The sequence below is a fragment of the Juglans regia genome, chromosome 8, assembly GCF_001411555.2.
Source record: "Juglans regia cultivar Chandler chromosome 8, Walnut 2.0, whole genome shotgun sequence".
Lineage (NCBI taxonomy): Eukaryota > Viridiplantae > Streptophyta > Magnoliopsida > Fagales > Juglandaceae > Juglans > Juglans regia.
In genome coordinates this window covers 20,501,726-20,515,088 of record NC_049908.1, presented here as the reverse complement: position 1 = coordinate 20,515,088, position 13,363 = coordinate 20,501,726, and the positions used below count along the sequence as shown (strand labels likewise).

Below are 13,363 nucleotides of genomic sequence, written 5' to 3'. Positions count from 1 at the left end.
ACTTTTCATCATGATGTGAAATGATTACAATACCCATTATTTTATACTGGCTTGCTTCGTTCCTGGACTGCACTCATCTCAATTGAGTTGGATTCAGATTTAAATATATTTTAATATATAAATAAAATTATTAAATTATTAAATTCATCTCAACTCAAAACTTCTTTATATATAAGATTTATAACTTTTTTTAACTCAACATCTTTTTATACGTGAGACTTATAACCTTTTTCAATTTCTCATAAATACATGTAAACATATAAACTCATTTTACATAGGCTTCACATAACCCACTTCACTATTTCAACTCATTATTATTCATAGAGAACTCAATCTAACTCAACTCAGACTAAGTTACTAATCGTGGACCATCTTCAACAATGGTACACTGCGTCAGAATCGTACCGTTGTAAAGAATTAAGAAATAATATATATATATATATATATATATAAGTTTCAAACGTATAAATATTGTTCATATTTTTTTATAAAAAAGGAAAAAGTAGATCTCACTATGAAAGTGCGAAAACTCATTCTTTATTTATTTTTTTACAAAATATTTGCACAGAACTTATATATTTAAAATTTATTCTTAGCATTATTCATTAATAAATAGGGGACCCATTAAAATATAATTAAACAAGAGAAGATGATGTGACATGGGAGGAGCTCGAACAACAGGTCCGTTTGGATAGTAAAAATATTTTATCTCATCTCATTATTATAATTTTTTTAAATTTTCATACAAAATATAATAAAAAATTTAATTTTTTCAAATTTCAAAATAATAATAATATTATAATTAATATTATAACAATATTTTATTCAACTTTCATTTAAAATCATTTCATCTGATTTCACCATCCAAATCACACCAGAAAGTTTCCAGACCTTTTGGTCAAGATTGTCTAAAGAATGGGTTGTCAGGTGCTCTCTACTGTATTTGAATATTGAGTTGAGTTAAGTTCTTTATGAATAATAGAGAGTTGATATAGTAGAGTGAATTCTGTAGGGCCAACCTAAGATGAGTTTATATGTGTTTTGATGTTAATATGAGTTTAGATGTATTTATGGAAAGTTGAGAAACGTTGTGAGTACCGCGTGTAAAGATGTATTGAGTTGAAAAAAATTATGTGTCCCACGTATAAAAATATTTTGAATTGAGATAAATTTAGTGATTTGAGAGTTAAATGTTTGGATGTTAAAATAGGTCTAAATTTAAACTAAACTCAACTGAACTGAGTGCAGTTAAGAAACCAAACAAATCAGTATAACCAATAGCTGCTAGCCAGATATGCAATGAGAGGACTATTCTTGGCTTATTTAAGTTTCATGGTGGTATTAAGAGTATATTAAAATAATGTTAGCATTTTTTTGGGATAGTTTTATTAATATATTGCTAATGACATATTTGTTGTTTGCATGTTCTTTCTTGAGTGCATCAAAAAATTATTGATTTTAGGCTTCTTTGGGTTATTGAATTCAGTCTAATTTTAAGCTGAATCTAACATCTAAATACTCAATTATCAAATTAATAAATTCATCCCAACTCAAACATTCTTACACGTGAGACCCACAATATTTTTTAACTTAAAACATATTAATACGTGGGATCTATAACTTTTTTTAATTTCTCATAAAAAATATTAAATTTATCTTAACATTCAAACACACTTTAAACTCATTTTAAATGGATCCTACATAATTCTCTTTACTACTTAACTCAGTACTATTTATAAAGAACTCAGCTCAACTGAACTCAGTTCAACATTTAAAAGTTGAGTTCAGTTTAACATCTAAACGCAACCTTTACTCTCAATTTGAATTGTTTCATTATAATCTATGTGAAGAACTTTGTAGTTTTGCTCGTCTTTTCACCATTCAATCATCAAGTTTAAACACTGATAATGGTTAGTTATCAAAAAATAAAAATTTTCATTCTCCAATCAATGTTGTTGGTCACACAACAGTTCTTTACCTAGAAGTACTGTTTTCGTATATTGTTTTGTCAGCACATGAAATCCATGCACATCTTACTCCCAAAAAGTGTGCCCTTCGATCATGTTATATACGGTAACTACAGAGGAGATATTCGTAGAAAGCAATAATCTCTCGTACAGATGGCATGCAGACTGGCTGTAAGTTTTTCGGTCTCGAACGGAAAATCTGACCAGACCGTCGGTTCGTACCGGACCGATAAGGATATTGGTCAGTTTGGTACATACAATTTTAGAAAATGTAAATAAAGTTAAATAGTTGATATTTAAAATTGAAAAATTTTGAATTTTTTTGTATAATTGGACTGAAAATACAAATTAGAAGTAAATTTAGACATTTTATATATTTGACCCATTTTGCATTGGCTCAGACTGATAGATAACTGTCTGGTCTTGTCCATAAGGGTATCGGTTTGGTCTGAATTAAAAATGGATGGACCAAAATTTTTGATTCAGTCAAAAAATTATCTCATAGACCAACTAGACCGGATCATTTGGTTTCGTTTGTTTTTAAAGATGAGATGAGATGAGATTAAAATTAAAAAGTTGAATAAAATATTATTAGAATATATTTTTTTATTATTATTTTTATTTTGTAATTTGAAAAAGTTGAATTGTTTATTTTATTTTGTGTGAAAATTTTAAAAAATTGTAATGATTAAATAAAAAATTTTCAAAATTTTAGATTTTAATCTTGAAAATAAACTAGGCTTACACTTCTAGTAATTAATATTTAGTAGTGCTACTCACCATTTCTTTTATTATCATCATTTTGATTAGCATTTAATGAATATAGATTATTTATTATATTTTATTTATTAAGAAATTATTTAATACCATATAAAAAATAAAAAATAAAAAAACGATAAATATAAATTTTCTTCTCGTTTATTAGAAACAAAACTTTAATTATTTTACTTAATAGTTAATACAACCAACGTATGTGTTTGAGTCAGTAAAGTGAGGGCCCACACACGAGAGGCGCATTTTCAGATGAGTACTGTTACGTGGAAAATGACAAGCAGAGTTTTGAATTATATGAGATGATTTGTATGAAAATTAAATAAAATATTAATTTTTAATATTATTATTATTATAATGATATAAAAATTTTTAATTATTTATTATATTTTATGTTATAATTTTAAAAAATTAGAATAATTAGATAAAATAAAATAAAATAAATTAAAATATTTTTTTTATATCCAAACCTCCCGAGTACAATTAGTTTATTATTCTATTTAAAATAAAAGGTAGTTAAATAAAATCGAAATTATCTTTAAATAAAGTGTCATAATTATATTAATTGATTTAAAATATTATAAACTAGATGTAAAATAGTTGTAAATATATCTTTATTCATGTTATATTTATAAAAAAATTATATAAATAATATCATAAATTAATGTGATTTTATCTAATTTATTATATCTGTTTTATAATTTAAAAATTTTATAACTTAAAAAATTAGACGAATTTATATAAGATTATTTTAGGGAGCAATGCTATATACAGTTTCCGTTTAGAGATTGTATATATAAGTCTAGTCAATTTTATTTTTAAAAATTTTTAAATTACAATAATATCATTTTCAAAATGATAATTTTTTCTATTTAATAAAGTGTTTGCACATGCAATTCCCATTTAAAGATTGTAAATAGAATTTCTCTATTTTAGATAACTTTTGATGAAGATTATTTTTCTTTTCAGATGAAAAATTCTACTCATCATTCTCGCACAATACATGATTACATATAAATTTTTTATTTTTTATTTTTATTAAATATGTGATATATGAATAATGAATAGATGAAATTAATTAATTTATAAAAAATATGACTAAAAAAATTTAAAAAAATAAAAAATAAAAATAAAAATAATATGTGATGAGTGAAGATGATTTAAATATTGGGAAGAGCGCGTGCGTAGACTCTTGGGAATCTCTTTAAAAGAATGTCACTATCTCTCGATGTTTGTGTCCGTCTCTCAGACAACAGAGCAGTCACGTGATTATGGACGGGTGAGAAAATTTCTCGAGAAAAAATAAATGTTTTTGAAAAACTTCAAATTTTACCATAAAGTGTCACCGGTGGGCGGTGGTGGATATAAAATGATTTAAAATATTTAAAAAATTTAAAATAAATCGATTATAATCACGTGCCATTTCAGGGATTAGATTTTATATAATTATTTTAAAGATATTTCTTTATAATTAATATTATGATATTTACTACTATCAATTAATTATATGGATTTCAATTAATATAATTCGATTCGCATACTTATGTAAAATATAAAGTAGCTATTTTTAATTACAATAACTTGATTCAAATATTTAGAAAGAAAATTGTGAAAAATCCAACTTTCTTAATTAAAAATATCTTTAATTATAAAAAAATTTATATATATATTTTTAAAAATTTATTTGTTAACCCATCAAATACGATATTGATGTTCAATCACTAATTAATTCTTTTTTAAAAAATAGATAAATTTAGGATTTATATAAAAAATTATTTTTTAATTATAGATTACACTTTTTAAAAAAAATACGTAGAAGCTATACATTTTATGACTGTATATAAGATTACTAGAGTTGCAAGCTAGACAACGTTACTTGTAAAAGATATTTTTAAAAAAAATTTATTATTTATTATCTTCACACGTCACACTTAGGTTACGTTTAGATGTTTGATTGAGTTGAGTTGAAATGAGATGATAAAATATTGTTAGAATATTATTTTTTAATATTATTATTATTATTATTTTGATATTTGAAAAAATTATTTTTTTTAATTTTATTGTATCTAAACTAATTGATTTCTTCTATTTATAATTTATACATTATATATTTAATAAAAAAATTAAAATATTAAAAAATTATGCATGATATATAATATGAGGATGATATAAATACAATAATTTCATAATTTTTATATAATTATTTAATATATAAAATTATTTAAAATATTATTTATTTCATTTTTAGAATATTTTAGGACAGGTGAGTATAGAGCTAGAGCGGAAGCTGTTTCACATTATATTTACTGGAAGTAGCTCGGTGTCTCTGTCGACTGTCGCTGCAAAGTGTGTACTATCTCTGTCTCGTCTGTCTCTTCGTGGGTGCCGGTGGTGCCATCGTAGGAGAAGAGGGTAGGAACTAGGAATCCGGACGTAAAAAATTAAAATAAAAAGAAATATAAGGAAAAGAAAGCGAAGGCATCTCTATCCGCTCCTGCACGGAGTGAATGTTGTATTGGCTTTGTGACTCTGCTTAGAGAGAGAGAGAGAGAGAGTGAAAAATGCAGCAGCACCTGATGCCCATGACGGCAGCCTACCACCCCAGCAACGTGACCACTGATCACATTCAACAGGTTCTTTCTCCTCCCTCCCTCCCTCCCTCCCAGCTCTGTCTCTCTACCCTTTCTCTTCCCTTCCCATTTGGCTTATGCAGTTTTTTTGTTATCTTGTTATGTCGAATCTTTTTCATTTGGGTTTATCCCAAAAGCTTCTTGGGCTTTTGTACAGCTTTAGTTGTTATTCAGTTCTAATTTTTCGTTGAGAGCTTTTTTTTTTCATTTTTCCTTTTGATATACACGTTATTTTGTTGCATTTATGGTCCCTCATCCTCTGTGCGCGAGCTGGTTTGCTTTGGTGCTACTTGAGGATACTTGGTCTTTTGCTAAATGAGTGTGGTTAAAGGTAAATGGGTTTTCGGGTTTACGAATGCTTTTCTCTTTTGGTTTGTGACTTGACTGGGTTCAGGTTTGGTGCTTCTTTCATAACCTTTCTCTTTCTTAGATTATCAAAAAGATTTCGCAATCTAGTATCGAGACAGATATTACATCCTCTTATTGTCCATTTTGCCTCAGAAAGAGTCGGATCTATAAATTTTATTTTTGCGGGCCCTTTTAATATTTGTATTGAGTACATCCTATGTAGGATTTAATATAGATATCTTACCGTGATCTCATTATCTCATGCTTCTTCCTTTTGCTTTTAGCGTTGTTTAATAGTTATAGTTAGAATGTCTGTGAATGATACGGTGTCTTTTCTGTCTGTGGTCCACTTTTTTTTTTTTTCAAATTTTCGAGGATCTTCTCTTCTATTTTTGTACCTTTAAAGGATCCTTGGCACTATACAAATCACTTCAAAATGTTATTCTCACGTATTCAATATCTTTCATTCACATATGATTCGGTTAGGTAATCTGGTCAATCGTGTTAAATAATATAAAGATTTGACCTAGATAAGCATTATGAACCCGTTCATTCATTAGCTTGGATAATGTTTATAGCTAAATAGCGTTTTGACATTCCTAAGTGTATTCAAAATTACTAGCACGAGATAAAAATTAGGAGAACAAATAATGGGTGTGCTCAGGAGAATGATGGCCTGATCCAATTTACTAATGTCCGTTCGGGGAAACTAATTAATCTAGCTGGATGATTATGGGTGAAACCTGCAGCGGAAACAATGATCTGTTTTAAATAATTAGTAAAATCTTGCTTAAATGGATCTTTTGGCGTATCTCCCTTAACTTGCATTTGATCCTGCTCGATTTTATGCTAAGAACTTTCGCACTTGTCTTATTAAGGTTGAGTTTGGGTAGTGAGGTATTTTTAGGCATTCTGTGAATAGTTGTGAAAAAGTAACGATAGAATATTGAATAATAGTGAATAGTAGTTGAAAAGTAATAATAAAATAATAAATAGTAGTGAGGTATTCTCAGTACCCAGGCTAGTCTACTGATCCCCTTAATGTCCCTTCTATCTTAGGTAAGCATTTTTCAGTTGCTTCTAAGTTCTAACCGATTTGGTCAATGGGGACTTTTAGGTATGAAAATCATGTAGTTGCTTGCTAAGCTGTATGTGGAGTAATTCTTGACATAGCAATTAAAGCAAGACGCATAGGTGGATTGACTCATCAAGTTCCCATTGAAAACCCCTAGGGTTTGCTCTAGTGGTGAGGGCCTTGTTCTTGGTGGTATGCTCCCCCGAGGTCTAGGTTCGAACCCTCTCAGGTGCAAACAATTTCTAGAGGCCATTGGACTTGGGCAATTTTCCCTTAAATTACACGAGATGCATTCGCAAGAAACTCCTTGTTGATAGCTTGTGCACCCTCAGGATTAGTTGGGACTTTGTTTCCGGACACCCAGTGCCAATAAAAGAAAAGTTCCCATTGAAATAGGATCTGCACAAGGAGAGTGGCAGCAACCAGCTCTTTCGTAACCAATTGTGGATAGAAACTTCCAAGTTTCATAATCCCATGGTGTAGGTCCTTGGATAGACATTCTAAAGGAAGTTGGCTGAGCTTCTTAAGAAGGGATATCTATATCAATCTGAAAGTCAGGAAGATTTAAAATATTATTTCTGAAATGATCTTTTTGACCAGTGACTTCCCTTTGCAGAGGTTTTTTCTGAATTTGTCTCCCCTTGCTTGTGATAAGGACCTAAAAATACTTTAAAAAGAAAAAAGAGATAAGGATTCTAAAATGCATATTAGATAAACTGGATGTCTATGTGGTTCTGTTTCATATGGGTTATTTTGGGTTTTCGTATGGAAATACCCTTTTCCAGATAGCTTATGATTGGAATGCGTCGGTGGCTGATTTTGTGGACAGCTGTAATGGTTCCTTACCATGGAATGTTTGAATTCATTGATATGCCCAAGTAGGGCTGCAAACGGTTCGGTCCGGTCCGGCAATGGACCGAATATTTTCGGTCCATCATTTTTCAGGACCGGACTGGACCAAACACTCAAAGGGACCGGACTGGGACCGTCCGGTCCAGTAGGTCCGGCCAATTTTTTTTTAAATAATTAATAAAAAAAAGTTTATTTAAAATACTAAATTAAATTAAGTGACTTATTAATGTGGATTATGTAACAAACTCAATAAAAAAATATTTTATATGGTCAATAATAATAAATTAGATGAAAATTATATTATTAATTTATATAATTACTATATAATTAACTAATTGATATTATATATTTATTAATTCATAGAATATTAACAAGTGTTAATAGTATATTTAAAATTTTATATTGTTAATAGTGATAGGTTAGATGAAGATATATATAAAATATTGTTAATTTATAGAATTTTAACAAGTATTAATAATATATATAAAAATTTATATTGTTAATTGTACAATTATTATATATAAAAAATATATATTTTTTTATTTTTCATTCGGTCCGGTCCGGTCCGAAAAAATCCTGGACCGTGGACCGGACCGAATGTTTTCGGTCCTCTAAAATGTGGACTGGACCGGACCGGTCTAAGTCTCGGTCCGGACCTAAACGGTCGGTCCGTTCCGTTTATCACCCCTATGCCCAAGATTGCAAAGTGGGCGATATTTCCAAACTTTTGAGGTTGTTGGATGCTGCGAGCATTGGCTGTGATGAAATGGATAAGTATTTTTGGGTTCATAGTGGGAGCAACAAATTCACAAACCAATCTTTGTATAAGGTTCTGTTTGGTCAAATCCATCATCATTTTCCATGGAAATGCATTTGGAGGAGTAAGATGCCTTCCAAGGTTGCTTTCCTTGGTTGGACTGCTTCCCACAAGAAGTTTCTGACTGTGGACAATCTGAGAAAGCGCAGGCTTATTGTTATGGATTGGTGCTATATTTGTTAAAAAATGTGGTGAATCTGTGGAACATCTATTATTTCATTGTGAAATGGCAAGGGTTTTATGGGATGAGATTTTTAACAAGATTGAAATTGAATGGGTGATGCCAAGGAGGGTGATGGATCTTCTTGCTTTGTTGGGGAGGTCTCCAAGGCAATCCCGTGTGGAAAATGATTTCTCTATGTCTCATGAGGTGTGTTTGGCTTGCAAGGAACAGCGAGTTCTGAACACTGGAAACATTCTTTGGAAGAACTTAGATGTTTCTTTTTCCATCTCTTTGGCCTCTGTTATTGTTTTCAATGGGGCTAGTTTTCATGATGTTCTTGTATCCATCTCTAGATCCGAACTTGTAACTAGGTGTTCTTAGTTGTATTGTGTACTTGGGCTATGCCATCTCACTTGTTTTAATAAATTTTATTTTACTTATCAAAACAAAAATTTGTTGGTGTAACCATGAAGTTTAGCAAGTTTTAGTTATGCAGGGATAAGGTAGGTATACCTTGATTGTTTGATTTTAGTTTGCTTAATAGAGCTCCAATAAAAGAGATCAGCAGCTCCATCAAGCAATTAGATTGGGAAAAATACTGTGATGATTAATTAGTTGTGGAAGTTTGGACTGCTGATCAAAGCAAATTCTTAAACAACACCTGAGCAATGAAAGATATAATACCCTTCATACGGTAATTTTAAGGTGGTTAGTGATATTGGGAAAATGATTATGATTTACAAAGATATTATAATTTATAATGGCAGTACATGAGCTTCGAAGAACAGAAATGGAAAGTCAATGCATTCAATTATGGATTTTCAATCACTTTAAGCTTTCCAATAAAAAATTCTGTTATGGGTGGTCCCTATGAAGAAGAAATAGCCTGAGCATTGGCTGCAAAAGTGGTCTTTCTAAATTAGCATATTTTTTTTAGGTCACCTTTTTAAAGTATGTATGCACAATTAGTTTCCCCAGCAGAAGTAAAAGTGATGAGTTCTTGACTTTTATTGTTGGCTATTTGCTATTTACTGATGGTTAATTCTAGCATTGTATTGGTTATTAGTTCCTTACTTCATTGTTTATGAATGCAGTATCTGGATGAGAACAAATCTCTTATTCTGAAGATTGTCGAGAGCCAGAATTCAGGAAAAATTAGCGAGTGTGCAGAGTAAGCAGTTGTCATTTTGACTTTCCAATTTAATGGATCATGACATTGCTTTGTTTTCTTAGCATGCAACTAACCCACCTAATAACCAAGAATTTTGTCCTCCGGCTAATGTCTGTCATGATTTCCCTTTTGAGATAATTTAAGTTTGTGCTTCTATGCAATGAAGTCCAAAGCTGGAGAAGTTTATATCACTCCTGCACTATCATAACTTGATGAAAAATATTATTACTCACTTAATTAGAAAATACCCTAGTCTTGGTAACGCAATCTGACATTTAATTCCTCTTCTGATTAGATGTTTGTGATCTTAAAGTAATGAATGAATTAAAATACTCCTTTAAAAAGTCCAGTGGATGTAAAACTGGCGCATCAATAATAGTTCTTCTGTCTATAATTAGGCGTGATTTTAGAAAGTTATTCATGTTCATCCTTGGCTTAGTATTTGCATCCAATGCACTGAACCTGTATATATTTGAACTAATGGGAGGATTAATAAGTTTTTTTTATCTATTTTGCAGGAACCAAGCAAGGCTGCAGCGAAACCTTATGTACCTGGCTGCAATTGCAGATTCTCAACCCCAACCCCCTACCATGCACGGTCAGGTACGATTATAATTTCTATATCTAACTTGTGTACTCAGTTCTCTTATCATACATGCTACTTAGTTGAGCATTCCTCTTTCTTTTGTTTTCCTTTTCAAACTTGAAAGTTGACCCGTGCTTATATCTTTCATTTGAAAGAAATAATGGGTTAAGCTGTTTCTAGATTTGCTTCTATAGCTATTTCACCACAAGTGTGGTTTTTTTTTTGGGGGGGCACACAGCAAGGAAACCTAAGCAGTTTAAGGGAAATGGATGCTTTTATATAGCTCTTCCTGTTCCTTTCCTAGATAGCTTTGGATATTTTAAATTTTCCGTTTTAACTTGTCAAAAAAGTATATATACATTTTTTGAAAAGTCTGGCTAACTTATGATATTTACCAATGTCTAAAATGAAAACCAACTAAATATAAAAAAATATTAAATACTTTTACTAGAGATAGATGAATTCTTGACTTACCAAAAAAAAAGCAAAAAAAAAAAACAAAAGAGATGAATTCTCAATCTGTAAGTTCCACACATTTGAGGTGGCCATGAACTTATGGAATGAATTCTTTGATAGAATGGGGATAGCTTGGGTGATGTCAAGAAGGGTAGTTGATTTCCTAGCAAATTGGGGAGGCTTGCCTGGTAACTCGCATATCAAAGCCATATGGAAGATGGTACCCATTCGCCTATGGTGGTGTCTTTGGAGGGAGAGGAACGATAGAAGTTTTGAAGATCGCAAGAGGTTAATGGATGAGCTTAGAGTTTTCTTTTTTAACACTTTACTCCATTTGTTGATTGTTTAGACTTCAATAGTCTGAATATTCATGAGTTCCCTGTATCCCTAGCCAATCACGCCTAGGTGTTGCTCTTGTATATGCCCCGTGTACCTGGTTTATGCGTAGTTCTCATAAAATTCTTATTTACTGATAAATAAATAAAAAAGACATTGCACGCATTCAAGAAGATACTGTCATGCACCACAAATTGATCTCATAAACCTAGGAAGGTAAATGGACTTGAAAACCTAGAATTGGAACTTTAAGAGGTTATAATCGAATGCACATTACGAATGGTTAAGTTTTGAGAAAAAGTTGAATAGTTTGAGTTTATGAAATAAAATGTTGTAAATTTTACAAAATTGTTGTTGGCATTTGAAGTATCCTAGTTCCACTTGAACAACAGGCTCAAGAGGAGGGAGAAACAGAGTTTCACTAGAAACACACTTGGGTCATGTCATGAAGCGGATGCGGATGCAAAGTTGTACCATAGAACAATGTTTGAAGTATATTTTATAGATTGTTAAGACGTTTTTTTATATTATTTTTTATGGGACTATGGAGAATTAAGCACTGGCGATCCCTCATGAAATTTCCAAAGGCTGCAAGGCAATGTTCACTTAGATGCAGGGTTAAAAATGGTAAGACTAATTTATCACATTTGAAAGTCTTTCGAGTCCATGTATGAATGCAGTGCTAAAAAGCCTTGATAGATTGTGGCATTTAAAGCGTGATAAAATTTCGTTTGAACCAAATGGTTCTCAGACCATTTTCCTTAAAAAGAAGGGACAGCCAATTGGCTAGGCAACTGAAGTAGGTTCTTAATACCTCTTTTACTGAAATATGTTAGGTAATCAAGTGGAATCGGGATTCTCATTACTGAATTTATATAGGAATTATTGTGGATTGAATAGTCCCTTCGGTGCAATTTATGCGTTTTGTATTGAACTGCATATTTGTGGCTCAAAAAGCATGGAGTGATTCTTAAACTATATTTAACACATGTCAATGCCCTGCAGTTTCCTTCCGGTGGAATTATGCAGCCAGGAGCACAGTACATGCACCATCAACAGGCTCAACAGATGACATCACAGTCGCTCATGGCAGCACGCTCCTCCATGTACGGCCAACAGCCATTTTCAGCACTGCAACAGCAGCAAGCCTTGCACAGCCAGCTTGGTATGAGCTCTAGTGGAAGTGCAGGACTTCACATGCTGCAAAATGATGCTAATCATGCTGGAGGTAATGGGGCGCTTGGGCTTGGAGGGTTTCCTGATTTTGGACGTGGATCCAGCGGAGAAGGCTTGCAGGGTGGTAGTAGGGGGATTGCTGGTGGAAGTAAGCAAGATATTGGGAATGCTGGGTCTGCTGAAGGACGAGGGGGTAGCTCTGTGAGCCGCGATGTTGATGGAGGTGATACTCTTTACTTAAAAGCTGCTGATGATGGGAATTGAGGAGTAAGAATGAAGGATTTAGACGATGGTCGTCAGCATCTAAACCTAGAGGAGATAGATGAGGAATATGAATTTTGGGTAAATGAAGAAAATTACTTTAGTACCTTGTCATTTTAAGTGGCATTGGTTAGGATTTACCTTCAAACCTCTGCCTTGATGTTTTTAAGTGATGTGAATGGTGTATGCTATGGTAGTGTATTGTGTAAATTTGGTAGGTCATATCTTGAGTTTAGACGTTTGTCACTTTCATTGTGCTCTTTTGTTTAGTTATGGATGCATTATTATGGTATTATTATATGTTATTTTAGTAAACTGAAACCTCATATATGAATTCCTAATAAGTATGAATGTATGTCTAGAACAAGTGCCAATTAGCTGGTTCCTTGCACCCAAAAACAGGAAGGTTCCTTGAGAAGAAGAGTTTTTTTGTTTTTACCAGCTGTCCGAGAACATCCTTAAGAAGAGATTTGTGTTCAGCTTAAGCCAGGTGAAGGTATAGTAGAGCTAGCATTGTTGTAATTTGCTTCATTTTGGTAGGTTTGGCAAGGTTTTTGCATTCATGAACTTGCTCATGGAAGCCTAATTCAATTTTGAGAAACACTTGTTTATATAAAGAATTATAAGAAGTTGATTTTCATGTTGATATGTCTGGATATGATACGTCAGATTTAGAAACTCTTTATTGTAAAGTGGATCTAACTTATCATATTAAACATTGCAAGTTTGTAAACTTTTTTGTAATTCATTTTCT

The 13,363-nt window shown here is 31.6% G+C and overlaps 1 protein-coding gene across 1 annotated transcript; it reads left to right on the top strand.

The window, feature by feature from the left end:
• The first annotated feature begins 5,037 nt into the window (after positions 1-5,037).
• LOC108992613 (GRF1-interacting factor 1-like) lies at positions 5,038-12,924 on the top strand. Its single transcript, XM_018967213.2, has 4 exons — positions 5,038-5,371; positions 9,718-9,794; positions 10,313-10,397; positions 12,178-12,924. Exons 1-4 carry the CDS (start codon positions 5,300-5,302, stop codon positions 12,610-12,612), a joined length of 669 nt encoding a protein of 222 aa, XP_018822758.1. The 5' UTR covers positions 5,038-5,299; the 3' UTR covers positions 12,613-12,924.
• Positions 12,925-13,363: the final 439 nt, after the last annotated feature.